Raw genomic sequence first — 27,310 nt, 5'->3', positions numbered from 1 at the left:
ATCCCAAAGAGAGAATTTTTTTGGAGCTGCTCATTTCAATTTTAACAAACTTAGTTTATTTTATTTCTTAACCGTCAGCAAATTAAGACAACAAATGCGGTATGTTGGGATGGCAGCAAGATGCCTAAAAGTGAGAGGATGCATATAAATGATCATAAGGTCCCTAAAGTATGAGCTCCAGAGGCCTTTGTGTGGGGGCAAAGATTCTTTAGCAGGGACTAAGAGCAACAACTTTATTATGGAGCATCAAATAACAGATGTTCTGAAAAATGTCATGATCGCCAAGGAAAGATTAGAATATATTGAGAATATTCAAAATAGTATTTAGGATAATGGAAAGTTTGTAATGCTTTTGTTTGAAACGTTTAAAAACTTAAGAACTGAGAAATTAAAGGAATGAATTTCAATTATCTGACAAATTCATTTAGGAAATAAGGAATAAGGAATAATAATGCCTTATTCCTCAATTATGCTAGAAAACCAGAGTAGACTTTTTAAGGAAAAATTCAAGATGGTATAATTGTTTTATCCATAGTCATATGTACTAGCAGATGGTTTTCAATGATGCCTGCCATGAATTCCTTCCCTTCTTGTCCACATTGTCACAAGATAGCTAGAACCTTTTTCCCTCCCCTTGAATCTGGGCTGGTCTTGTGACTCTGAACAACAGAAAGTAGTAGCACTGACACTGTCCTAGGGCTGGAACTAGTTTTTAAACAGGCTTGGCAGTTTCAGCTTTCGCTTGGGAAGGTGGCTGCCATGCTACAGGGAAGCTTGGGTGAGATTATTTATTGAATGATGAGAAGCCAAGTGCAGAGAGGGGCCACTTGAAGGAGGCCAGGTCACCAGGCATGTAAATAAGGCCTTGACCCTTTTTGCCTACCCCAGCCTCCAGCTGAATATGGTCAAGGGAGTGTCCCAGCACATGCCACACAGAGTAAGAGAATCACCCAGGTAAGCCTTGTCCTATTCCTGACCCACAGAATTGTGAGAAATAACAAAATTATTATTTTAAGGGGCTCCTGGGTGGCTCAGTCGGTTGAGTGTCCAGCTTCAGCTTAGGTCATGATCTCACAGTTCGTGGGTTAAAGTCCTGCATCGGACTCTGTGCTGACTGCTAGCTCAGAGCCTGGAGCCTGCTTCAGATTCTGTATCTCATTCTCTCTCTGCCCCTCCCCTGTTCATGCTGTCTCTCTCTGTCTCTCAATAGTAAACTAAAAAATGTAAAAAAAAATTTTTTAATTATTATTTTAAGCCACAAAGTTTGGGTTTTTGTTGTTGTTACTACATAGCAACAAATAACCAAAACATAACATACAAGAGACCTTTTTTTTTTCTTGAGAGAGAGATCACGAGTGCTGGCAGGAGAGGGGAATGAGACGGGGAGGAGAGAAAAAGAGAGAGAGAAGGGTGAGAGAGAAAGAGAGAGAATCTTAAGCATGCTGAGCATAGAGTCTGACAGAGGGCTCGATCACATGACCCTGAGATCATGACCTCAGCCAAAATCAACAGTAGGATGCACAACCAACTAAGCTACCCAGGCACCCCAAGAAAAGTTATTTCTAATAGTTTTCAAGTAAATTTGAATTTTCAACATAAACAGAAATATTAGAGGCTAATTAAGTTCTTTGTGCCTTCTTTTTATACAAAAACAAATACCAACACTTTTCCAAATGTTTTAAGTGAGGGCTGGAGACTCACTGACATTCTGCAGGGCACAGTGAAAGAACACTAGACTAGCAGTGAAATGTGCCCCTAGTCAGCTGTGTGCCTTGGCAGTGGTGTAGTAAGGGGTGGGGGCGGGGGTGCTGTCTGACCTGTGCAGACAATAAAGGGATGCACCTATAGGCCGAGAATTTTTAAACTATAATAAAACCCAGTAAAAGCTGGCCAGCTTTTTATCACCGCAGGCCAGCAATTCTAAATAATTTCAATAAAAAAAATCCTCTTTCCAATGGGGCTGACCTTTCCTACCCAACCGCATCTTGGTAACACCTGGATATTAGGAAGTTTAAGGCACTGAATTTGAGCTTCACACTCTGTAAAATGATGGGTTGATCCACCTCTAAAATCATGATCCAAGAGGCAGCCAGCTCTGTATGTGTGAACTTGTTCAAGTTCATTCATTTATTCATTCCCTCAGTAACCATTCACCAAGTACCTACTATGTGCCAAGCACCCTTACTAGGGCACAGAATGAGTAAGACCCAGACCCTGGCCTTAGGGAGCTCACAGAGGAACTACAACCTCACTAAGCCTCAAGCTACACCTCCCAAGCCAGCTCCTATTGTATCTTCTCACCTCCTTCGAGGTCTCTTTGTCTCACACTGGAGCTACTCATAGGTAGAGCCTTTGGCTCATTCATCATCATATTCCAGAGTCTACTGCATAGGCTTTGGCTCTATAAATGTTTATTGAATAAGTGAGTGAGTGAATGAATGAATAAATAATTTAGAATGGGGATTAATACCTGCCCAAGATACCATATTTAGTAAGCTGAACTATGTAAAATTGTCAATACTTGAATATTTTGACCTATAAGACAGCAATTTCATATAGTTCAATATCCGATGCACAGTATTGAAAAAGAAGAACATGGGCTGTGTGTTAGGTTTGGAATGAGAGATGCAGAGTATCTACCTTCCATCCTAGAGGCTTTATTTCCCAAAGCCAAGAGGACCTGTTATGAGTTGTTTGTATTTACGCTAGTCCTTGCACATCATGGGTTAGGGGCCATGCTGAACCATGTTCCAGATTCTGCTCATGCTGCCCTGCCTCCCACTTAGCTGTACCTGATGGCTCTTCTCTGGCTGATCCCCAGTGCTTTCTTCAGAGACTTGGGTGACAGGTTTCCAGCCACAGCCACTTCTTTTCTTGGACCTTTCACCAAAATGTCCCCCTTGAAAGTCTCTCACCATGGAAGGCCTTGTCAGGGTTTGGCAACTGCCACTGGTGTCCAGCTGCTGGCCTCCTGGCAACTGCATGACAGGAGGAACATAGGTGGAAACTGGGGGGCCTGTGGCTAAAGGTAAGTCACAGATGTTTGTAAACTCTCTAGAAGAAGCCCACAAAGACCTGGACTCCTCCTGCTCCTTCTGTATCATCTCAAGCTTATCAATTTTCTGTTGGACGCTCCTCAGCAAATAGGCATTCTGGTACATAAATATCTGTGAAATCTTCAGGTTCAGCACACACTTACTGATGTACCCCTCGGTTATGCACCTATTGCTCCCATTGCCCTTGGCTTCGCTGGCTAGCTCAGGTGGGCTGGGTGAACTAAGAGAATCATTTTGCCAATCCCAGTCCTCAAAGGAGAGCTCTGTGTCAGCTTCTGAAGAGCTCTCCTCCTCATCACAAAAACAGTGAGCCTCTCTCTCCATGTTTTCCAAGTATTCTTCCATGGACTTTAGTTCATCTGCTTGGCTTGGTCCGGCCCCCTCAACAGATGAATCAGCTCCTGGAGGCTCCTCCTCGTCATCTCCCCTGTCCAGGTAGCCTGAGTAGATTTCATTGATTTCAAAGCTGCAGAGGCTAGTCTGACCTGGGCTGGGCCTCCTGGCCTCTTCCATCACAAAGCAGGCAGGAGAAGCAGTATCTTGGTTCTGAGTCTCCTTGGCCATCAGACTTGGATCTAGGACCTGAGGATCTGGTGTTGCTTTCTCGGTGGGTGAATGAAGCCAACTGCCTGCTGGAAAGAGTGACAACATGCAACTGATTAAAGTGATCACATGTAGCAACTTAGCAGCCTTGGCGTGTTGCTTGAGTGGCATGAGAATGGAGCAAGAAGCTTTTTAGTTTCCCATTCCCTTCCCAGGTGTGGAAGACTACTGGACACGTTCCTCGAGGGTGGGGGGGGGCATTTCTAACAGATGAAAATTACTATTTTGACATGAATTGAGGTAGAAAATTGGGGAGGGATCAAACCCTGGGAAAAATGTTCTAAGCTTAAGTTACAATGTGTTCATGCCAAAGTGTCAGGACATGCAAATTACAGGCCCCCGAATATTAAGAACTAAAGTCATAGCTTTCTTTACACACACGGAGTTTGAATATTCATGTCAGTTAAAGTTATGCTCTCGGTGAGCATCTGATAAAAATAGCCAAGACACTGCTACAGAAGATATTATTCATCATGGGAAGAATAATAATTCAAAAAACAGCACCAGAATTGACCACCCATTGCACCTGGTTGATGATATACAGCTTGCAGAGAATGAGATGGAGAAGCCAAAGTAATGAAAACTTGCGGGGGTAGGGTGGGGGGCATTCTGGAGGCCTCCAGCTCTGTCCAAAGAGAGACAGAGAGAACAGTCAGTTGGCCTGATTCCACCTCTGTAGTAAGTTCTGGAATCCAGAGAGCCATAACCTCTCTCAACCTTAGTGTTCTCTCTCTCTTAAAATATTAAGCCAGATGATTGCAAGGTCCTTTTCAGCTCTATATTCTAAGATTTCTTTTTTATTTTTAATGCCCTCAAACTCTTGTTCTTTTCAATAAACTTTTTTTTTATATTTATTCATTTTTTGAGAGAGAGAGAGCGAGAGAGAGCAGGGGAAGGGCAGAGAAAGAGGGAAACAGAATCTGAAGCGGGCTCCATGCTCAAAATGGGGCTTCAACTCGTGAACTGTGAGATTGTGACCTGAGCTGAAGTTGGATGCTCAACCGACTGAGCCATCCAGGTGCCACTCTACATTGTAAGACTTCTAAATGTACTAAAAAGCTATAAAAGTATATGAAAAGCTTGGAGGGAAACATCAAAATATTAATAAATTATTTCTAAGTAGCAGAATTAAAATCACAAGTAATTTTCCTCTTTGTATGATTTCAAGTTTTCTATAATGAGCAGTAATAATTTTAAATATAAAATTCACCATTTTGGGGAGGTGCCTAGGTGGCTCAGTCAGTTAAGCACCAGACTCTTGATTTTGGCTCAGGTCATAATCTCAGTTCGTAAGACTGAGCCCTACGTTGGGCTTTATGCTGATAGCATGAAGCCTGCTTGAGATTCTCTCTCTCTCCCTCTCACCCCACGCCCCCCAAAATAAAATAAACTTTTTTTTAAATCACCATTTTTATTTGTGAAGCAATTAAATAAATTCCTAAGAATAATCATATTAGAAATAAACTGCTTATTCTGGCAAAAATGCTTATTTAGTTCTGGATCCAACCAAGGTGTATAGAGCCAAAATTATTTAACTTAGTAATTTCATGGATCTTGATTTTACCTAAGGCATCCATCTTTTCCCAGTATAAGGGATGTGTACAGTCTGGAGGAATTGATTAGTTGTAGCCTGCAATTCTTGGAACACATTCATGTCAATTAATGCTTAACCTGTGGGTTAGGGCCATACCCGTTTCCTTTAGCTCTTTTATTTCCAAGTTAGGGGTCTCTTTCAGATGTTCTGACGTCAGTCCTAAACAGACATTGGCATCACGATGAAGTTCGTATCTCTGCATCTTGGGGCTCTCTGTTGGCTGAGTTATCTGGGCTCTGAGAAAATCCTATAACAAGGGAAATATCATCAAGGACATATTTGCAATCATCTGAATGTCACTAGTATTTTTTAAACAGATCTAGGTATCAAATAAACTTCCTCTTCCTCCTGGTGGGTAGACTGTAACCCAAATTAGCTAATTCAGTGTTATTATGAATATATAGATTTTTAATATTAGAGAGATAGAGAGTGTGAGTGGGGGTGAGGGGCAGAGGGTAAGATAGAAGGAGAATCTTAATCTATGTTCACCGTGGAGCCAGACACGCTGGATCCCACAGCCCTAGGATCATGATCCGAGCCAAAATCAAGCCTCAGATGTTCAATCAACTGAGCCACTCAGGTACCCCCCAAAATTTTAAAATAATAACAATAGCTCCCAGTCACTGAATAGCATTATGTGCCTGCAGGATACCCCTGCTATGTGCCAACCTTCTCCAGCTTCCCTCATCAATTCCCTGCTCCCTTGGGAGCACAGACAGGATATGATGAAATGAGGATTTCCAAAACTTCTTTCAATGAGCTTCTTCCTCATCTCTAACCCCCTATGCCTCTGTGACAAGTAAGAAGAAATAAAGTCCTAACAGCTTCAGAGTTTACCTTTAAGTCGTTCTTCAGAATGTACTGGATATCCTGAAGGTTCATAGTTCGGTCTTTCTGCTTGACCTGGATGCCTGACTTAACAATATCATAATAAGGTTCTGGAAGCCTGACATCAGCTTCTAAGTAATTTCCCAAGACTATGGCTTCATTAATAACTGAGCCATCTAAGCCATTCCAGGGTATGCTATCTGTTAAAGAAAAAGTCATAGGAAAGAGTAACATAAAGTAATCAGGTTTACAAAAAAGAAGAAATCATGTGAAATTGGGTAATTGGGTAATCTTAGTCAAGTCACTCAACCCTTTTAAACATTAATTTCTCTATAAAAAGAAATCCAGTCATAGACAAGAAAACACTTTACCCATTTACCAGGAAAATCCCTGCTACAGAGACAGGAACAAGTACTGTCAGAATCATGTACACATGGGCTCTCTGCCGGCACACCTGGCATCAGGATGGGTAGCTCAGTGCACTCCTCCCATGGACGGTGTGGTTTTGCCTCTCAGACTATAAACACTGCTGAATGAGAGGAAACTCCCACTTACCCCTGCAGTGAATGTGGTTTTACTGTATGTAAATACACTGTGTGTGTGTTCTCCTCTCCAGAAAGATTCCTTCTGTCTTCGGATACATGATCACTTCCTTCACATTAGGGTCCTGAAGGTCTGAAAGGCTCCCATATCTTGTCAGATGACACTGAACCCTAGGTGTATTTGCCTTCATAGTTTATTTCTCAGAGACCAGTCTTTCCCCCTCATTTATGAGTTCTTAAAGGGCACCTCACAGAGATCTCTAAGCATTGAAGCAATATTCAGTTTAAAAACTTTGCTTGGATTGGGGCGTCAGTCGGTTAAGCATCCAACTTCATCTCAGGTCATGATCTCACAGTTCATTAGGCTTGCTGCTTTCAGTGTGGAGCCTACTTTGGATCCTCTGTCCCTCTTCCTCTCTGCCCCTCCCCTTCTCATGCTCTCTCTAAAAAATAAACATTAAAAAATAAAACTTGGGGTGCCTAGGTGGCTCAGTTGGTTAAGCGTCCAACTTTGGTTCATGTCATGATCTCACAGTTTGTGGGTTCAAGCCCCATGTCAGGTTCTGTGCTGACAGCTAGCTCAGAGCCTGGAGCCTGTGTTCAGATCCTATGACTCCTTCTCCCTCTGACCCTCCTCTGCGCACACTCTCTCTCTCTCTCTCAAAAATAAATAAAAACATTAAAAAAAACTTTGCTTGGATTAAATGCATTACCACTGATAGGAGGATAGGTTGGCTTTGCAGAGTCTCAAAGAACAGGTTAAAACAGATTTCTGGGAGATCACCTCATATCTTCCATAAGTATAAAGAAGTTTCCTTGAAGAAATCTCTTTTTCCTACGTTCTGCATTTTCATAAAAGCAACTCTTGTGGGAAAAAAAATCCAACCTAAGAGTAGAGACTCTGGTCACAGTCAATGTGTTCTTGGATCTACCTGTTAAAATCTCCTGTATGATCATAGAAAAGCTGTAGATGTCTGACTTCACAGTGGCTGCCTTCTGTAAGATCACCTCTGGGGCAGCCCAGTTGTACAGCTGGGTTGGGAGTGGCACTCGAGTCAGGTCCCTGTGTACTCGTCCATCCTGGCTACAGAAGGAAACACATGAAACACATCAGGCTCATGTCTTAAAGGATCAGTGTGACCATCATACAGTACCTCTGTGAAACATCTACCTCTGAAGACTGGAAATTTCTTAGCTTCTAGAAACCTAGCTACACCCTGAGCTAAGCCTCACCGCCTGCTGCTTCAACCTACCTGAGTGGACCCTGCCCACGCTCCCACCTTATCTGGCTCTCTCTCACTCAAGTCATGGGGGCTCTCTTTGAGCTTCTCCAGCATGACAAGTACATCACCAAGTACATTCAGGTCTTTGCATTGCAAACTGGCTTCTTCTGCAAGCTATGCTCTGCCTAGAGATCCTAGGGTGACTGGCTGCTTCTTATAACAAAGGTTATTAGATTGAAAATTACCCCTTCAGAAAGGCCTTCTCTGGCCACCTGTAGTCCTGTTTTATTGGTGTCAGAGCACATATTATCCAAAGTTTTGTTCATTTGCTTACTGTTTATTATCTGTCTCCCCTCCGCTAGAGTCAGCTCCATGAGAAGAGGCACCTTACCTGTCTTTTATATCACGTATCTCTAAACTTATATGAGGGTCTCAATGTCTATTAAGACTCTGTCAAACCCCCACTCAAGCTCCATCTGCTTTATGAAAGTTCCTTATGGGAGTCTTCCAATTCCTGTGATCGTTCCTATTTTGAACTCTGCCCTCTTGGAAATAAGCCCTTTCAGCGTAGCACTTAAAGGTTCACTGATTTGTTTGAAAAATTCAATTGGATCCCAACTAGACTCCTTGAAAACTATTTCATAGCATCCTAAATATCTTCTGGGCCAACAAGAGTCCTCAAGGTGAGGGTAGCACCCATTTCTATCTACAGCTGTCATGAGGATCTAATGAGGCCTTAGATGTGGAAAACACTCTGAGCCATAAAGCACTCTGCAAGTAAATTATTAATATGAATGTTAAGGTAGGCATTTGGTAAAGACCAGCGACTGCTAAATTAAGAATTAAGTTTTTGGCGGGGGGGGCGCCTGGGTGACTCAGTCGGTTGAGCGTCTGGCTTCAGCTCAGGTCATGATCTCATGGTTCGTGCATTTGGGCCCTGCGTGGGGCTCTGTGCTGACAGCTAGCTCAGAGCCTGGAGCCTATTTTGGATTCTGTGTCTCCCTCTCTCTCCAACCCTCTCTTGCTCATGCTGTCTCTCTCTGTCTCTCAAAAATAAAATAAAAAACATTAAAAAAAATTTTTTTTAAAGAATTAAGTTTTTGGGGTGCCTGGATGGCTCAGTCGGTTAAACATCCAACTTTGGCTCAGCTCATGATCTCACAGTTTGGGGTTTGAGCCCTCATCAAGCTCTGTGTTGACAGCTCAGAGACTGGAGCTTGCTTTGGATTCTGTGTCTCCCTCTGTCTCTGCCCCTCCTCTCACTCCCACTCTGTCTCTCTCTCTCTCTCTCTCCCCCTCTCTCAAAAATAAACATTAAAAAAAATTTTTTAAAGCAAGTGACCGGACGGAAGTTCTTTGCTGGTCTAGCAAAGGCCAGATGTGAGGATGGGATGGGCTTCTCAGATTCTGAGCAAACCCCCCTAAATAATATTTCTTCCAGTGGACCTTTCGGTAGATGGGAGTCAGTTCAGGAAACCATGAAATTAGAAAAACCGGCATTGACTTTTCAGTTGTATTGCTAAATAGTGAGATGTAGCCTGGTATAATATGAACAGCATAGAAGCATGCCAACCTCATAGAAAAAGCAATGGAATGTTTCCCTAGCAGAGATATACTCTGACGACCTAGCATGTTTGGTTCTTCACCTTGCGAAGTATTTCTCCAAGTAAAACACTCACTACGTTCTCAGACTTCTCAGGCATGTCTAAGGTCCTGACAAGGGATAAGTCACTCACAACCAGTATTTATAGCCTTTCTCTTTTACTTCCACTCGCCTTCTTCTCTTAACAATCCTCCTTTCTTCCCTGTTAAAGCTAGTTGGGGGTGGGGGCAGGGGTGGTGCTTCTTTTCTGGCTGTCATCCTGGAGGAGTTATTTTTCTAAGCTTCAGCTCTGACATCATTAAAATTACATTTGGCTACAGCTACGTGATGCCACTTACAAGGACAATTCCAGCTCTAAAGATTCCATTAAGGAGTTGAAGAATAAGAAAAACTGCTGTGTCATTTTCATACCACGAGATGGAGTGTTACCCTTGACAATGACATTCAACAAACCAACCAGCTCAAATAGAATATTTCCAAAAATAAATGTGGAACTAAAAGTTATTTTGGATTCTTGGATCTCAGTTCATGTTATCAGTTGTCAAAGAAGGGTGTGCTGTTGTGGCTGTAACTGCTTGCTGACTGATGTTTCTGCCTGAAATTCCATTCTGAGGTCAAAAAACCCAAAAGAAAACACACACCTTCCTACTCAGTTACCTCCCGACTCAGCCCCTCCATCCCAATAGCCAGAAAACGTCCTCTACCACCTGGTTCTAGCCATTGCTGGGTAACTTCAGACTAGCTCTTCACCTCTCTGGGCCTCAGTTTCCTCATCTGTAAAAGACAAGGCTGGGCTAGGCCATCTCCGAAGTTCTAGTTCATGCTAGGATTCCCATTTCTTATAGAGGAGCATGGGCAGAAGAAAGTTATACCTCTGTGTCAACAACAGATGGCGCTCCACCACCAGCTAATAGTTTGGATTCCTTTGCATCCTTCTTGAAAAGCCTTTGTTATGGAAGACAAAAATGTCCGCCTCAGCTTCCACTGTTCCTGAACACATAGCCAAAGTGGCCACTTCCATTCTAAATGATTTCAAGTTTTCCCATCATCTAATCTGTTCACTTAACCCAACATTTACTGAAGACTTACTACATGGCAGGCCCTGAGCTGAAAATAAACATGCACCTCCCTGCCCCCTCAAAGGTCACCATCTGGTGGGACAGACACACAGCTGTGGAGGAAAGGAATATGCAAAGTACTGTGGGAACCAGAACTTCACTATACGCTTCATGGGTGTGGTGAGACGGTGTGCCTGAGAGGATAAACAGGTTAGTGCCAACTATTCACTGAGAAGTGGCCTAGACTGAAAGAGGCTTCAGAGGGCCAAGCAGGGAATGGGAAGTGACAAGGTTGGCACTGTGGGCAGAGCCTCACATTGGAAGGCCTCCAAACTCTGCAAAGTGCCTGGACTTAAATCTTGTAGGCAATGGGGAGACACTGAAAGGTTTTCACTGGAACTGAGAATGGACTTGATTCAAAGCTGAGCAGCTTGACTGGAGATAGCTGTCTGGCTTCTACCAGTTCTCACATGACAACTACTCCAGTTATACCCTACCTGCTCCTCTGCCTCTCTCTTGTCCCCTCTCTGCCCCTCCTTCACATGTAGGAACAAAAGGGACCTTCTTAGCCTGTCAATCATCCATGACACTATCCTGCTCAAAGAAAAGGGGGGGCCCTTCAAGCATCCCAGTATTCTTAGGGTAAAATTCAAACTCTTCACCAAGGTCCACAGGACCAAACACAACCAATCCTCCCATTAGAAGGACTAAAGGCATGCACGGTCTAGGAAGTGAGTCCTTCTGTTTCATTCATTCAAAAAACATTTGCTGAGTGCCAACCAGATGAAGACCTTTCTAGGCATCTGAGATACAGCAATGGATAAAACGGAAATCCCTGGGGCGCCTGGTTGGCTCAGTTGGTTAAGCTTCTGACTTCATGATCTCCCAGTTCATGGGTTCAAGCCTCACATTGGTTTCTGTGCTGACAACTTGGAGCCTGGAGCCTGGAGCCTGCTTCAATTCTGTGTCTCCTTTTCTATTTCTCTGCCCCTCCCCCACTTGTGCTCTGTCTCTCTCAAAAATAAACAAAACATTAAAAAAAAAAACAAACCCCAGAAATCCCTATCATCATAGAGCTTTTCACAAAGTGAGAAAAATACAGTTGAGGATATGTGACAAGGAATGATCAGAAGAGAGCCAAAGCCTCAGTGATTGGTGGCTAGGTGGGGGCAAAGACAAGCCAAGGTAGGCAAGTCTGAACATTAGGTCTGCCCCGTGGCTAAAGCTTCACAGCAGAGCAGAACTATAGCAGACAGCAAGGAAGAACAGGAGAGATCCTCTGCCTTCCAGAACATAGGGGCAGGAGATAGTGCGTGCCCCCAACTCTCAGGAGGACTTTGACTCCTGCCAAGAAGGAAATGAAGCCCACCCACCAACCCCTGAATGAGGGTGCTGTTTTGTCTCCACCTACCTCACTGCGCTGAGCCCCTCGAGGGCAGGGAATGCCCTTAGTGCCCAACTAGCCAGGAGCAGGAGGTACGACCAATTGTGAGGCTCGTCACACCCATCACCTCCTCTCTCCTTCCAGGATGCACAGCTATGGCACATTTCCCAGCCTCCCTGCAGTGTGGAGGTGACTACAGAGTGGGACGCCATGACATAGCCACTTCAGACTGGCCCTTAAACACCAGCTGCCCCTCTATGTTCTCTCTTCACTGACCAGCAATGCAGAGAACACAGTGGGGAACTGAGGCCTGGGGACAGCTGAACCATGGGTGGGAGGAACTTGGAACACAGTGAGTGCCCCACCACACACTCTAGACTGCAATGTGAGTGAGAAATACACCTTGGATTGTTAAGTTACTTAAATTTTTAATAATTTTAATAATTAATAAGTATTTTAATTTTAATGTGAATAGTTAGAGCATTTACACATATTGGCTAATATGGGCCCTTTGCTTGTTAAATGTGTATTAAAATGATAATGTCCTGAGCAGAGTAACTTCCCTAAAGTCCCTGTAACCTTGGTAAGACAGGGCAAGGCATTTGGGAAACCTCTTTCCCCAACAATTAACAGTTCAGCCCACCAATGAGGAAGAGCCCTGCCCAGATCGGAATCTTTCTCTACATCACTCACCTTTCCATCATGTACTCCAGGTTGGTCAGCCTTGCTTCTCCAGCAGAGACGATGTGGATGGCGTAGGAGCTGAGGGAGCAGTGGATAAACCCCCGGGAATGCAAGTATCTCAGAGCATCTGAGATCTGGAGCAGCAGATGCACAATCACCTCCATGTGGAGCACGGGGAACTGGGACCGCTAGAAGCAAGGGGTAAAATGGTCAGAAGCGGGGGGGGGGGGGGGGGAGCAGCAAGAGAAAATCCACCCAAAACAGCCATTTACCCGTTCATGGAGGACACTGAATAGTGTGCCGACAGTGATGCGCTCATAGACAAGGCGGGTCTTCTCGAGGTCCTGTGACAGGCACACAGCCATCAGCTGTAGCAGGTGGGGGTGCCGCAGCTTGCTACAAAACAAAAGCAGCTTCAGATGAGGTAAACGGCAGGAGGATATAATGAAAAACTGAGTGCTTTCCTTCCTCCTAGGCCCCTTGAACATATTCTAAACAAATACCATTTGTACCTAATGTCTTTCTAAGGAAATGAGATGAGTGAGGTGAAAGGGAGACAGGGGAATCTATGGTCTCTCACTGATCAGACCCTGAGGGCTTAGTCACCAACAATGAGGACAAGACGACAGAATGAAAATGGGCTACTGATCAAGGTACTTTACGTGTATCATCTCCATCTTAACAACCACCTGTATGAAATATATTATAGTCACTTTTGAAATAAGGAAAACAAGGTCAGGGAGATATCAGAAATTTCCCCAAAGTCACACACTCCTCAGTCTCACATCAAAGCCCACATTGTGTACATGCATCCTTCCAGCCTCCTGGGGTCCCTTTAGGCTGATTTTCCCCAAAAGGAAGAGGTTGGCCTCTGATACATCTCTTGCAGGGGCTAAGGGCTAAGTATCTTACTCAAGGAACCAGGTCCGTTCGCTCAGCAGTCCTGGTGTGATACCATGAATCAAGATCCTGCCTTAGCAAGAGCTGAAGGATTAACCCTGGAGCCATAGGAAACCTCAGGTACTAAGGTACACCCATGGGCATGTCCTCAATGTGGAGACTCAGTTCCTCAGTTGTGTGGATCTCATGCACTGCCATCATTTATGAAGACAGGACTGTGCATGCTGTCCTGTTGGGCACAGAGCCAAAAAGGGGGTGGGCCTCAGGGGCTGCTGGCCTGGAGGCTGGACCATCAGAGAGATGGGTTATGGGGAGTCAATCAGCTAACAGAATTAAGCCCCTCAGCACCACCATCCCCACCCCTCAGGCTACCCATTAATTCCCCTTTCTCTCTCTTGGTAACCCTTAGAAGTCAAATGAGCCCATTCCAACAGTCAGGAAATGCTGAGGGTGAGGGGGGCTGGTCTCCACACCCCTGCAACAGCACTGTATAGCCCTGAACTTGGGTCTGTAAAGACACCTGGATTGTAATGCACCAGGCCCTTGGGCCTCCTTCTTACCTGCTGTGTTCCTGCTCTGCAATTAACAAGTCAGCCAGCCGAAGTCTGCTGCAGTGAGGGTGGGTGGGGAGACTCAGCTCCTTCACTGTGACCCTGCTCCCATTCCACACCAGGCTACAAGGGCAGGAGAAAGTGTGAGCAGCAGGGAATGAGCAGCTCTCCCAGCCAAAGACTAGAGAAGTGGCATACACAGAGTCTGTAAAGCACCCCTCACCCTGCAGCACTGGGTCCTCCCTTCCCCTGCCCTCAGTCCTAAAGCACCCTCTGGAACTTAGTATGGGTGGCAGGAAGTCACTGAAGAATGACTCAATTAGGTCTGCATTTTTAAAAATTTTTAATGTTTGTTTATTTGTTTACTTAAAGTTTATTTTATTTATTTTTAGAGGGACACAGTGCAAGTGGGAGAGGGACAGAGAAAGAGGGAGAATCTCAAGCTCTGTCTGTGCTATCAACCCATGTTGGGCTCAAATTCACAAAACTGTGAGACCTGAGTTGAAATCAGAGTCAGACGTCCAATCAACTGAGCCACCCAGGCGCCCCTATTTATTTATTTGGGGTCATGGAGTGGGCAAAGAGAAAGGGAGAGAGAAAATCCTAAGCAGCATCCACGCTGTTAGCCCAAAGTGGGGCTCGATCTCATGAATCAAAACATGAGATCATGACCTGAGCTGACATCAAGAGTAGGATGCTACCCAGGAGCCCCCAGGTTTGCATTTTATTTATCTAAAAAAATTTTAACATTTATTTTACTTTTGTGAGAGAGATAGAGCATGAGCAGGGGAGGGGCAGAGAGAGAAGGAGACACAGAATCCGAAGCAGGCTCCAGGCTCTGAGCTGTCAGCACAGAGTCCGATGTGGGGCTTGTACTCACAAACCATGAGATCATGACCTGAGCTGAAGTCGGACGCTCAACCAGCGACTGAGCCACACAGGTGCCCCTGGGTTTGCATTTTAGAAAGACAACAGCATTAGAGGTACCTGGGTTGCTTAGTTGTTATTAAGCGTCTGACTTCAGCTCAGGTCATGATCTCATGGTTCATGGGTTCAAGCCCTGCATCGGGCTCTGTGCTGACAGCACAGCACCATCAATGTGGGGAATGGTAGGGAGGTGGTCAGAGAATGGGGAACTGGCTAGGAAGCCGGTCTGTATAAGAGGCACTAATGACTTGAACAAAGACCACAGCAGTACAACAGAGAAGAAGGGGGACCTGGCAACAAATCTGTGGCACAGACAGGAAACAAGGGGTGTATCTGTAGGGGATAAAGGGCCTCAGGAGTCTGGCAGAGGCCTTTTTGGAAAGGTGTTTTTTTTAGGCAGGGAAGAAGCATCCAAGCTCAAGCAAGGCTAAGAGACCTTGGCCAAAACAACTCTCAGGACCCTGCAGAGGCCAGGTCTCTGGGGACTGAGAATACCCCAGGGACTTTTGTCATAGACAAATCCCATTACTGCTGCCCCACCCCCACTCCCTGCCTCCTGCAGTAGGCTGGTGAGAGCTGTAGCTGATTCCCATTCTGACTTCCACAAAGGCTTCAATCAATACTCTCTGGCCTATATCAGAGGCCAGTTACCACTAAGCTGCCTCTAACTATAGAAAACAGAGAGGTTAGGGGCTCCTGGGTGGCTCAGTCGGGTAAGCATCCAACTTTGGCTCAGGTCATGATCTCAGTTTGTGAGTTCGAGCCCCGCATCAGGCTCTGTGCTGACAGCTCAGAGCCCGGAGCCTGCTTCGGATTCTGTCTCCTTCTTTCTCTGCCACTCCCACTCCCCTACTTGTGTTCTGTCTCTCAAAAATAAATAAATGAATGAATAAATAAATGAAAATGATCAAAATAGTAAACTTCATTAAAAAAAAAGAAAACAGAGAGGTTAGAACAACATCATGAGAAATCCTTTAGATAAGTTTTTCTGGGGTGGGGTGAGGGGGAGGGGGCATCTGGCAATGTCTCAGTCACAACAGCCGGGGAAAGGGGTCAGCGAAGGCTGATACAGGCATCTAGTGAGCAGAGACCAGAGATGCTCTTAAACATCCTACACTGCACAAGATAGCCCCCAATGACAAAGGATACCAACCAAAAACACCAATGGTGTCTGGGTTGAGAAACCTGATTTAGATATCTATTCTTCAGTGTTTCCTTGTGTTTGGGGAGAAACCCTCCACACATAAGGAAATCACATGAAGTTGAGAAACCTGATTTAGATATCTATTCTTCAGTGTTTCCTTGTGTTTGGGGAGAAACCCTCCACACATAAGGAAATCACATGAAGCCCACCCTTCCTGTGGGACTAAATCAGACCTCCCACTGGCCAGCTTCTGCTTACTTGGTCATGACCATGTAGGGGCCACTGAAGAAAGAGAAGGTAGGCTCATCATCAGCTTGAATCACTTCCTTTTCTCCAATTATTGGAAGAGATCCCAGGTAGGCCAGCTGTGCTCCCCCTGTGAGATAAAACTGAAAGCAGAGCACAGTTTCAAACTGAGGGGAGAAAAGAAGAAAAGTAAAATGCCCCCAGATTCCTGTGCTAGCTAAAAATAACAATAGCTGCTATATTTATCAAGTTGCTGAATTCCCCTATGCACTGGACATTATTCTTTTTTTTTAATGTTTTATTTATTTTTGAGAGAGAGAGAGAGAGAGAGAGAGAGAGAGAGAGAGAAAACGAGTGTAAGGGCTCAAACCCACCAACCGTGAGATCATGACCTGAGCTGAAGCCAGACACTCAACTGAGGATGCTACCCAGGCATCCCTGGACATTATTCTTTAATTTGTACTATCTTTCATCTGCCTAGAAACCCTGCAAGGTTGTAATATTCTTTCCCTTTTACCAGTGAGGAAACCAAGGCTCATAAAGAGAGGTCAGACACCTGCTTGCAGTACCAGGCTGCAGCTCAGGGGCCTCTTGTGTCCCCAAAGAACCCAGACCCATGTGCAGCCAACATTCCTGCTCTCTCCTTCCCACCCAAGGCTGCCTAGGGTTAGGGATGCAGGGCTAGGGACTAAACATCACCCAGACACCCAGTTACATTCCCAAATGTCTCTCTTTGATGGGCAGAACCAAGAACCTAAAAGATATTTTCCCTCAAAACATTTCTCAGTTCAAAATCTCCATGCCTTAAAGGCATTCCAACAAAAAATTATGGAGAGCAAGTCAACCATAAAAAAGATCCCAGGGGTCAGCCTAGCTCTCAGCTTCTCTTCAGGGAGACAAGTCGAGGGCTCTCACTGGGAACTGATCAAAGGATCATTTTCTAAATTCCCCAAATCTAACCCAAGTTCATTCAAGGGAACTTTCCAGGGCTTTCTCCGTTTTTCAGTAAGAACAAGAACACTAAGAGTTATCTGTCCTGCAAAAGTTGTAAAGAAGAAACATAACACTCTGGAGAGGCCAAGGAAGGAAGAGTTAGACAAAGCTGGGGGAAGAGGGGCCAGAGCCAGGGCCAGCTGGCTTTCCAGTTGGCCCTACAAATGCTTGTAGGTGTCAGTGATAACCTCTTACCTTCCCAAAGCCAAAGCTGTAGATCTTTTGGGCAGAAGTGACTCCAGCTTTAAGCAGTCGGTTAGGGGAGCCATTAGGGTTTCTAGAAGTATTTTTAAAAGGAAGAAAAGTAAGAATTAACCATATCCAGAGGAACAATGCTGAACCAAGCTATGAGAATGTGTAGCTCATTTTGTCTTTACTACTTGACTTTTTATCAAAGCTAAAGCATTCCCTAAGTTCTGACCCACAGAAATTGTGTGAAATACAAACATTTATTGCTGTTTGAAACTGCTAAGTTTGGGAGGCTCAAATATTGAATATTGCATTCAATATGCAGCAAAAGATGATGAGTTCAGATGGCCAAAGTGGAAAGAATCAAAACATATTTTTTTAAGAAAAAAAGACATACCTTACCCAGTTTTTATCTTTATAAATGGGACAAATGGAGCCCAGACTGGGGGAACCTGCTGGCCTGGGGCCACAGAGCAGGAGGAAAGGCCAGACAGACCCTGATGCTCATTCCAGCCACTGCTCTTCCCACATACCACACCCAAAACACCACCCTGAGACGCTGCACACTGGGACCCCCATGAACACACAAGCATCTTGTATGCTTGTATGGCTTATATTTCTTTGGCTCCCAGAGGCTAGCATGGTGTCATGCATGTAGTAGGTGCTTACTTAATGCTTTCTGATTGAGTAGTTTAGGCTCAGATTGAAGGACAAAACATTCTGCTAGTGCTGGAGCCATTTTCCCTCCCTTGGCAAATGGCAAAGGAGCTGAGGTAGCACTGTATACTCATTCTCACCCAACATCAGCTCTGTGAGGCTCCATGTGCCCACTTTTCATAAACAGAAGCAAATTCTTTACTTCTGCTTTCAGAGATACTTTTAGTCTCTATCTCATTGGCAACTTGGGCCAGGCTGTCCCTTCCTCACTTTTAGTTGCTGTGAGGTTTAAATGAAGACTCTGCAGTTTGGACTGAAGTAAACTGGACATCCCAATTTATATGTAATGTTCCACCGTCATTCCTGGTAGCATCCCCTTCACTCGCAAAGCAGCCCAGCATGGAGTATACACTAGCTGGTTACCATAATCTGAGTGGACACACCCCCTTCTAATATCAAATTCTTCATCTCCTCTAGAAACAGAGCCTACATGCTCAGACCTCAAAGATCCAGGAGACAGCAACTGTTTCCTGACCAGGGGAACAGATTTTGAGGTGGCAGCAATGGCAGGCCTCCCCAGCAGCACCAGAACAGGATGATACCACTGGCAAGACTCGCCCTTCTCATTTGGGGCCTCTCAGGTGTGTGAGTGGCTTTTTAAAGGGTATGAGCTCCATTTGAGCAGAGGAGCTGGCTGTTCTCCAGCGGACTGCGACTGTAACTACAACCAGATCAACATTTCTTGCTCTTTTACCCGAATTTCTCAGACCATGTCTATTTAAGTAAATTCAGCTGAGAAGCTGACCTCAGTTATCTAGAACCATACAACCATCTGTCTTCTCAATTCAGCGCTTTTTCTTTCCCCCAACCAGGCTCTACCAGACATGTACCTGTGAGGAATCTTAGCCGACATGGCCTCACTCACAGGTCCAATTCTTATCTCAAGGAGTCATGTGTTTTCTTTACATTAAAAAGGGGGGATGTATGTACTTCCACTCTGCTTTCCATTAACTACTGTGTGGTCTAACCCCATTAAAAAAGGATGTTTCATCTAACTATAAAATAGATGCTATGTCTAGATTAGTAACTGAAACTTTTTAAGTTTCTCAACATTTAAGTTGGATTTTCCTTTAGGCTGGCCCATGTACCCCCTTCACCTTGTTCTCAGCCCTACCATCCAACAAGCAATGAAGGGCTAGTGGTGGTGAGCAAGACACATGCAGGCCTTGTCCTCTTGGTAATGTGGAACTGTATAAAATTTCTGGATGTGAGAGACTCCGTTCTGAAGTTCTATCTTCCTTCAGAAGTCCAACTCCTGAACTCCTGAACCCGGCCAGAAGTGGCAATAGTTTTACAAAGCAGTTGCCCATAAAATTCAACAGAACAAATGGCATTCATGTCATAAAACTGTTGGTATGAACTTTAAGACAGAATAGTTTACTAATGCACAACAAGAATAATTTTATTTGATGGCACCAATTAAAATAGAGAGTAATCAAAAACAACTCAAGCAGTTAATACCAGTTAACAGGCTTTTTCCTCTTCTCTTCTTTAAGTTCTACAATAAGCCCCCTTCTTCTTTCTCATAAAAAAGGCTCACTTTTCTCCACTTTTCTGCTTGCTACCAGAATCTGAGCTCCCTGAATTGCAATTCTGAGACCCCAAATAAAAGCCTTTATTTCTTGTTCAGTTCTGCCTCCTTTTCTCAGTTGGCAGTGTTCAGTCTTATTAGAAACAGGCAAGAACACATATAAATAATTACAAACTGGGACAAGTCTCTCCGAACTCTGAATGAGGGAACTACACACAAAGGGGAGGGGCAGGGACAGGCAAGGAGGAGAGCCCAGCAGGGCCTCCAAGGTCTGATGAGAGAAGTGAGAGTTTATCCTGATAGCTATGGGGAATGCCCTGAAGGCTTTTTAGCAGAGAGCTGCCAGAGTGGCAGCAGGGGGAGCAGTTAGAAGTAACTGGACCTCAAGGGAATTAACTCATCTTTCCTGAGAAGCCAAGGGCACCCAGGTTATCAGAAGAAAACCAAGACTTGTGCAGGGAAGGACAGGACAAGGAAGTCTGCTAGAGTGTGACAAGTCTTGCAACCCTGATTACAGGAAGTGATGGCATCAGAGAAAATCAAAATGGAAAGGATTCTCTGGATACAAACCCTGAATCAACAAAGCCCTAAGAATTTTATTTTGTTTTATTTTAAGCCCTAAGAATTTTAAGTAATTGGGCAGTTGAGCATGGAGATAAGCCTAAGCCCACCTCCTGCAGCTGTGATGGGGGGGTAGTAGGTGAGCTGCCCTCCAACTAGCAGCAAATCAGGCTAGCTTGATACTGCCTGAGGATACTAGGCTAAGGATTTGTGTTCTTTTGTAGCCTTAGAGATAAAGGAAGGCTCTTTCCATGGTTTGGGAGAGGACAAAAAAGCCAGTTGGCTGCTCTGCTGGGAAGTTTTCTGCTGGGCGCCTCAGATCTGAAAAGTCTGTCTTTCTTTGCTAACCACAGGGTAGTTCCCACTAAAGCCCAGAACTCATTCCCCTGGGCATTCCTGGATAGGGGCACGACAGCTGAAGGTGCTCTTCTGGACACGTTTTTAAGTGGCCATATCCTCTCCTTCAGAGCTCACCTGCTTAGGGTGGGCCAGATACTGGAGGGGACCAACACAGAGGGGACCATGGTGGCCCATGGTGCAGGGCTCCTACAAGAAAGGCTGGGGTGACACCCGCCGAATGCTCCACTTGGCTCGAGGCAGCACTCACCCCTGTATGAGGCCGCCAAACCGGGCTGAGCCACTGATGAGACGCTGAGGGGAGTCGATCTTCTTTAGGTCATAGGACAAGCCCTGGATGAGGGCCTGCATGTGCGAGGCACAGCGCTGCATGAACTCCACCATCTGCAACAGCATGAAGACGACGCTCAGTGCTGGAGTGACTAGTGGCTTCCCTGGCCTTCAGTGCAACTGGAAGAGTCTGACATTAATGAGCTGAGGAACCGGGAACCCCTGACAGGGAAATCTCTGGAAGAGGAAGAAGGGCCCAAGTGACTTTTTATAGGTATGGAATGTTTCCAGGGAGGTGATTTGGCAGTAATTTCCTCCAACTCTCCTCCTTTAACAGATGAGGAAACTGAAGCAGAAGGAGCAAAATTACTTATCCAAGGCCAACAGCTAATGAGTTGGAGAACCAGGGGAAGGGAAGGGAGAACTGTGCCCACTTCCCTCCTCCCTACACATGCCAAATATTGTGCATGCACTTTATGCTTTACATCTGTTATGTTATTTAGACCACATTTGAACACATCACACCTGCCACTGTGCAGCCTCAGCAGGTTACATAATGTCAGTGGGCCTCAATTTCCTCAACTGTAAAATGGGGATAATTATAGCACCTACATGACAGAGTTGTTGTGAAGATTAAATGACTTAATTCTGAACTAATCTAATTCAGAACCTCTGATATGCAGTAACCGCTAGTTAAGGGCCAAAATTACAACTGTTCTCCCTCCTGGGGCACCTGGGTGGCTCAGTTGGCTAAGCTTCTGACTTTGGCTCAGGTCATGATCTCACAGTTAGTGAGTTCAAGTCCCACGTCGTTCGTCGGGCTCTGGGCTGACAGCTCAGAGCCTGGGGGCTGCTTTGAATTCTGTGTCTCTCTCTCCCTCTGTCCCTCCCCTGCTCACCTGTGGTCTCTCTCTCAAAAATAAACATTAAAAATACAAAACCAAACCAAACTCTCTTCTCCCTCCTCACTGAATGGATGACCAGAAAAGTCACTAAACTTGTCTGAGGTTTGATATCTGGGTACTTGCTTCAACCTAGGCCTGTGTGTCCAGTGCCAATAGCAAGGCCACTGCAAGCCCTGGGCTGTCCCCAGGATCAGCCCCTGCCCCTCTGGGCTCCTGGCCCCACAGCTTGGCTGTGGCTACAGAGTGGGCCCAGCCTTACCGCAGTGCTGCGCTCCTTCCCTGCCGTTAGGGCCCAGGTCTGTGGGTTTTGACCCTTCTCGTCATGGAGTCGAAGATCACCCCCTGCATCCAGAAGTTTACTGAGGATCCACTGATTTCCTGAAAATGCTGCTGCATGAACAGGGGTGCTCCCATCAAAGCAGCGGCTGGAGGGGGAAGTGGCAGTATAAGGTGGGGAAATTCAATGGGTGACACAAAGCTCTCTTTCTACAAAGGAGCCTTTGGGAGGAGGATTATAACAATACCATTTGTGAGGCTTTGCCAACAGGAGCTTTAACCACATCCTCTTCTTCCACCCTTACCTCTACCCTTCAAGGTGATATCATTTTCCAACACATAGATAAGGAAACAAAAGGGCAAAGCTGAAATTCATACCAAGGTATGGGTCTGGTTCCAAATATAGTGTTCCTTTTCCCAATGCCCTTTGATACTGGCTGCTCTGAAACAATTTCTTCATGTCTGTAGGGTCTTGAGGTCAGGCTGAAGTACAACCTAACCAGACACCATCTCTCTCTCGGGAGAATGTCTCTATGTCCCAAATCCCACAGTAGAGGCCCGCAAAATCTTGGCACAAGCAATATGATCAAGAATCTATAGTGCATAGGGGTGCGTTGGGTGGCTCACTAGGGTTGAACATCCGACTTTGGCTCAGGTCATGATCTCGTGATTCATGAGTTTGAACCCTACATTGGGCTCTGTGCTGACAGCTCAGAGCCTGGAGCCTGCATCTGATTCTGTGTCTCCGTCTCTCTGTCCCTACCCTGCTGACACTCTGTCTCTCTCTCTCTCTCAAAATTAAACACTTAAAAAAATAATAAAAAATAAAAATAAAAAGAATCTACAGGGCACTTGGGTGGCTCAGTTGGTTAAGCATCAACTCTTAGTTTCGGCGCAGGTCAGGATCTCATGGTTTGTTAGTTCAAGCCTCACATAGAGCTCTGGGCTGAGAGTACTAAGCCTGCTTGAGATTCTCTCTCCTATCTCTGCCCCTTCCCTGCTTATGCTTTCTCTCTCAAAATAAATAAATAAACTTAAAAAAAATTCTGCCACTCAGGAAAATGTCACCAAACTAATAAACCACTGGAAACATAAAGGGGTGGCATTATTGTGTTCAGGATACAGTCCTATGTGATATATAGCTGTGGTTTCCTAACCTGGCTACACATCAGGACCACATGGAGAGCTTATTGTGGTTCTTGTGAAAAAGAAACACAATTAAGAGAAGGCAGAAGGGAAAAGAGAAAGAGAAAAAGAAACAAAATGAAAAAGGAGGAGGAAGTTGAGGAGAAGAAAGATAAGAAAGAAGTCTGGTGGTGGTGGTGCCTTACTGGGTCAGGTGAGAGAGCATGTGATTCTTGATCTTGAGGTCATGAGGTCAAGCTCCATAGTGGGTGTGGAGCCTACTTTAAAATTAAAAAAAAAAAAAAAAGTGGCTCAGTCAGTTAAGCATCTGACTCTTGATTTCAGCTCAGGTCATGATCTCACAGTTCATGGGATCAAGACCCATGTTGAGTTTGTGCTGACAGCGCTAAGCCTGCTTGGGATTTTCTCTCTCTCTCTGTGTCCCTCCCCTGCTCACAGTCTCCTTCTCTCTTACAATAATTAAATAAACTAAAAAAAAAAAAAGTATTTGGGAAAAAAAGGAAGAAAAAAAGAAAAGAAAATCTTTAGGAGTTCCTGGGTGGCTTGGTTGGTTAAGACTCCAACTCTGGGGCGCCTGGGTGGCTCAGTTGGTTAAGCATCCGGCTTCGGCTCAGGTCATGATCTCACGGTTCGTGGATTCAAGCCCCTCGTAGGGCTCTGTGCTGACAGCTAGCTCAGAGCCTGGAGCCTGCTTCAGATTCTGTGTCTCCCTGCTCACACTGTCTCTTTCTGTCTCTCAAAAATAAATTTTAAAAAAACATTAAAAAATTTTTTTAAAAAGACTCCAACTCTTGAGGGGCACCTGGGTGGCTCAGTCAGTTAAGCACCCGGCTTCTGGCTTCGGCTCAGGTCATGATCTCACAGTCCGTGGGTTCGATCCCTGCTTCAGGCTCTGTGCTGACAGCTAGCTCAGAGCCTGGAGTCTGCTTCCGATTTTGTGTCTCCCTTTCTCTCTGACCCTCCCCTGCTCATGAGGTCTCTCTCTGTCTCAAAAATAAATAAAAAACATTAAAAAAAAAAAAGACTCCAACTCTTGATTGTGGCTCAGATCATGATCTCATGGCTATGGTATCAAACCCCATATCAGGATCTGCACTGAGCATGAAATCCTGAGATTCTCTCTTTCTCGCCCTCTGCCCCTCTCCTCTGCTTGCACTCTAAATAAATAAATAGCAGGAGAAACCTAATAGGGGACCATGGGAAGGGGAAAGGGGGGGGAAGAGCTGGGGAGAGGGAGTGAGGTAAATCATGAGAGACTTTTGAACAAACTGAGGACTGAGGAGGGAGAGGGGAAGGGGAAAGGGGTGATTGTCGTGGAGAGAGGGGCACTTGCGGGGAAGAGCACTGGGTGTTATATGAAAACCAACTTGGTAATAAACTATTTAAATTTAAAAAAATTATATGTTAAAAATAAATAAATAAAGGTTTTAAAGGAAAAAAGTCTCCTAGTTCCATATCCTCAGTTCTCTTGCTCAAAAACAACTACTATTACAAGTATCCTTTCAGAAATGTTCTCTGCAGGGGTGCTTGGGTGGCTCAGTGGATTATGTGGTTAGGCCTTGACTCCTGATTTTGGCTCAGCTCATAATCTCACAGGTTTGTCAGATTGAGCCCTGCAAGGGGCCACACTCCGTGCTGACAGCACAGATCCTGCTTGAGACCCTTTCTCTCCCTTCTCTGTGTCCCAACCCCACTGGCACACATGAATGCTCTCTCTCCAAATAAATGAACTTTAAAGAAAGTTAAAAAAAAAAAAAAAAGAAATGTTCTCTGCATATACAAATAGGAATAAGATCACACTGTCTCTCTCTCTCTCAAAAATCAAAATATTTAAAAAGTTTTTTAAATTTTCTTCTAACGTTTACTCATTTTTGTGAGAGAGAGAGCGAGAGAGAGAGAGAGAGAGAGAGAGAGAGAGAGAGAGAGCGAGCAAGGGAGCGTAAGCAGAGGAGGGGCAGAGAGAGAGGGAGATACAGAATCTGAAGCAGGCCCCAGGCTCTGAGCTGCCAGCACCGAACCTGATGCGGGGCTCAAACCCACAAACCGTGAGATCATGACCTGAGCCAAAGTCAGAAGCTTAACCTACTGAGCCACCCAGGTGCCACACCCACCACCCAACTTTTAAATTAAACATTAATACAGGACAGGAGAGTGTATCTAGAAGGAAACAGCAAAATGTTCACTGCATTAAGTTAAATCTGGGTTATAGAATTCTAAAGTCAATTGACATTTTTTCTTTATACATTTGCAAGCTTCCAAATTTTCTCCCACTAAGCAAGCAATCTTATAAGAAAAAACAAACACAACCTCCCCACCCCCTGCAAATCTTCTGACATCAATACTTTTTTAAGTACATTAGGGGTACCTGGGTGGCTCAGTCGGCTAAGCATCCGACTTCAGCTCAGGTCATGATCTAGTGGTTTATGTGTTCAAGCCCCATTTTGGGCTCTGTGCTGACAGCTCAGAGCCTGGAGCCTGCTTCGGACTCTGTGTCTCCCTCTTTCGCTGCCCCTCCCCTACTTGTGCTCTGTTTCTGTCTCTCAAAAATAAACATTAAAAAAAATTTAAAGTACATTAAACAGAGGCTCCTTACGTAAGATGGGAACGCTATTTTATGACTTTTATGATTGTATTCTGGAATTCCTGTGAAAATCAGCCGGAATCATGTAAATGTTCAAAATCTGTTTCTGGTTCTGTCCAATAGTAACTGTAAAAATACCTACTGTCCCCTCCCTCTTGAGAAGGTAATTGTAAAGATCAAGTAAGCTGGTGCCTGGGAAAGCCCTGGGAAAAGCAAAAGTGCTACACAGGGAAGGGATGTTCAAGTGTAGCTGATTGATTACATTATGCTGCTGTTCCATATTATAAGTTGAGCCAATGATTAAACTCAGATTCTTTTAGACCACAATTACAAGTGATCCTGAGAAACTGATGCCAAGTATACTAAAGAAGAACTTGGTTGGTGGATATATTAAAATGCTTAAGTGAATCACACAAGTTATAACCTTGGGTGGAAATATGGCAATTGTACTATTAATAACTAATTAAGATCCACTTATTTCACTGGGCCTAGTAAAACTGCTTAGAAAACTTTTGATTGGCAGTTAAAAGTATGTTTCAACATAGTTAATATAGCTCTATTTTGCTGATATAAATTAGTAAAGACTCTTAATATCTTCTCAAATAATTTTCTAAGTGCTCCAACTCATTTTTTTTTTTAATGGGGCGCCTGGGTAGCTCAGTCTTTTTTTGTTTGTTTGTTTGTTTATTTACTTATTTTTTTAACATATGCGATTATTTTCCAACATTTACACTACAGTAGTTACAATTAACACTCCAAACAGAAAAGCAAAGTAGGGGTGCCTGGGTGGCTCAGTGGGTTAAGCCTCCCACTTCAGCTCAGGTCAGATCTCATGTTCGTGGGTTTGAGCCCTGCATCAGACTCTGTGCTGACAGCTAGCTCAGAGCCTGGAGCCTGCTTCCAGTTCTGTGTCTCCTTCTCTCTCTGCCCCTCCCCCTCTCATGCTCTGTCTCTCTCTGTATCAAAAATAAATAAAATGTTTTTTAAAAAATTAAAAAAAAAAGGAAAGCGAAGTAAAAACTCAAAACCCCAACTTCTTTTTTTTTTTTTTAAACTGTGAGATCTGACCTGAGCCAAAGTCGGAGGCCCAACCGACTGAGCCACCCAGGTGCCCCCAAAACCCCAACTTCTATTTCATGTAACTAGACTTATACAGAAATTAGAAGGTTATGTAACAACTAGTTAATCACCTAATTTCACAGCTATCTGCGGTGGCGATTGTTATATGGCAGCTTATCTATGATACATTCAAGATACATAATACAATTTATTACTTGCCCATAAGTTAAAACACAGCCTGCTTAGTACCTTTCCTTAAATTCCACCTCTATACTACAATATACTTGAGGTCCATACAAAAAAGTAGCTACCTTTTATATAGGAAATGGATGATTAAGTCTTTGGTGTTGTAAAAGCAACTTCATTTAAACATAACCACCCC

The 27,310-nt window shown here is 44.5% G+C and overlaps 1 protein-coding gene across 1 annotated transcript in view; it reads right to left on the bottom strand.

Moving 5' to 3' along the window:
• The window catches only part of TEX14 (testis expressed 14, intercellular bridge forming factor), an 82,008-nt gene that overhangs the window by 30,824 nt on the left and 23,874 nt on the right, over positions 1-27,310 (bottom strand). The window contains exons 3-13 of the mRNA XM_029928347.1: positions 22,126-22,291; positions 20,942-21,075; positions 17,532-17,613; positions 16,356-16,486; positions 14,036-14,149; positions 12,848-12,971; positions 12,585-12,763; positions 7,556-7,707; positions 6,091-6,281; positions 5,350-5,500; positions 2,793-3,688 (exon numbers count right to left, since the gene is read on the bottom strand). Of these exons, the coding sequence (XP_029784207.1) occupies positions 2,793-3,688; positions 5,350-5,500; positions 6,091-6,281; positions 7,556-7,707; positions 12,585-12,763; positions 12,848-12,971; positions 14,036-14,149; positions 16,356-16,486; positions 17,532-17,613; positions 20,942-21,075; positions 22,126-22,291 (2,320 nt within the window). The remainder of the gene's footprint in view (positions 1-2,792; positions 3,689-5,349; positions 5,501-6,090; positions 6,282-7,555; positions 7,708-12,584; positions 12,764-12,847; positions 12,972-14,035; positions 14,150-16,355; positions 16,487-17,531; positions 17,614-20,941; positions 21,076-22,125; positions 22,292-27,310) is intronic.

Source organism: Suricata suricatta, chromosome 17, assembly GCF_006229205.1.
Source record: "Suricata suricatta isolate VVHF042 chromosome 17, meerkat_22Aug2017_6uvM2_HiC, whole genome shotgun sequence".
NCBI classification, from domain to species: domain Eukaryota; kingdom Metazoa; phylum Chordata; class Mammalia; order Carnivora; family Herpestidae; genus Suricata; species Suricata suricatta.
This window is presented reverse-complemented; position numbering and strand designations above follow the sequence as displayed.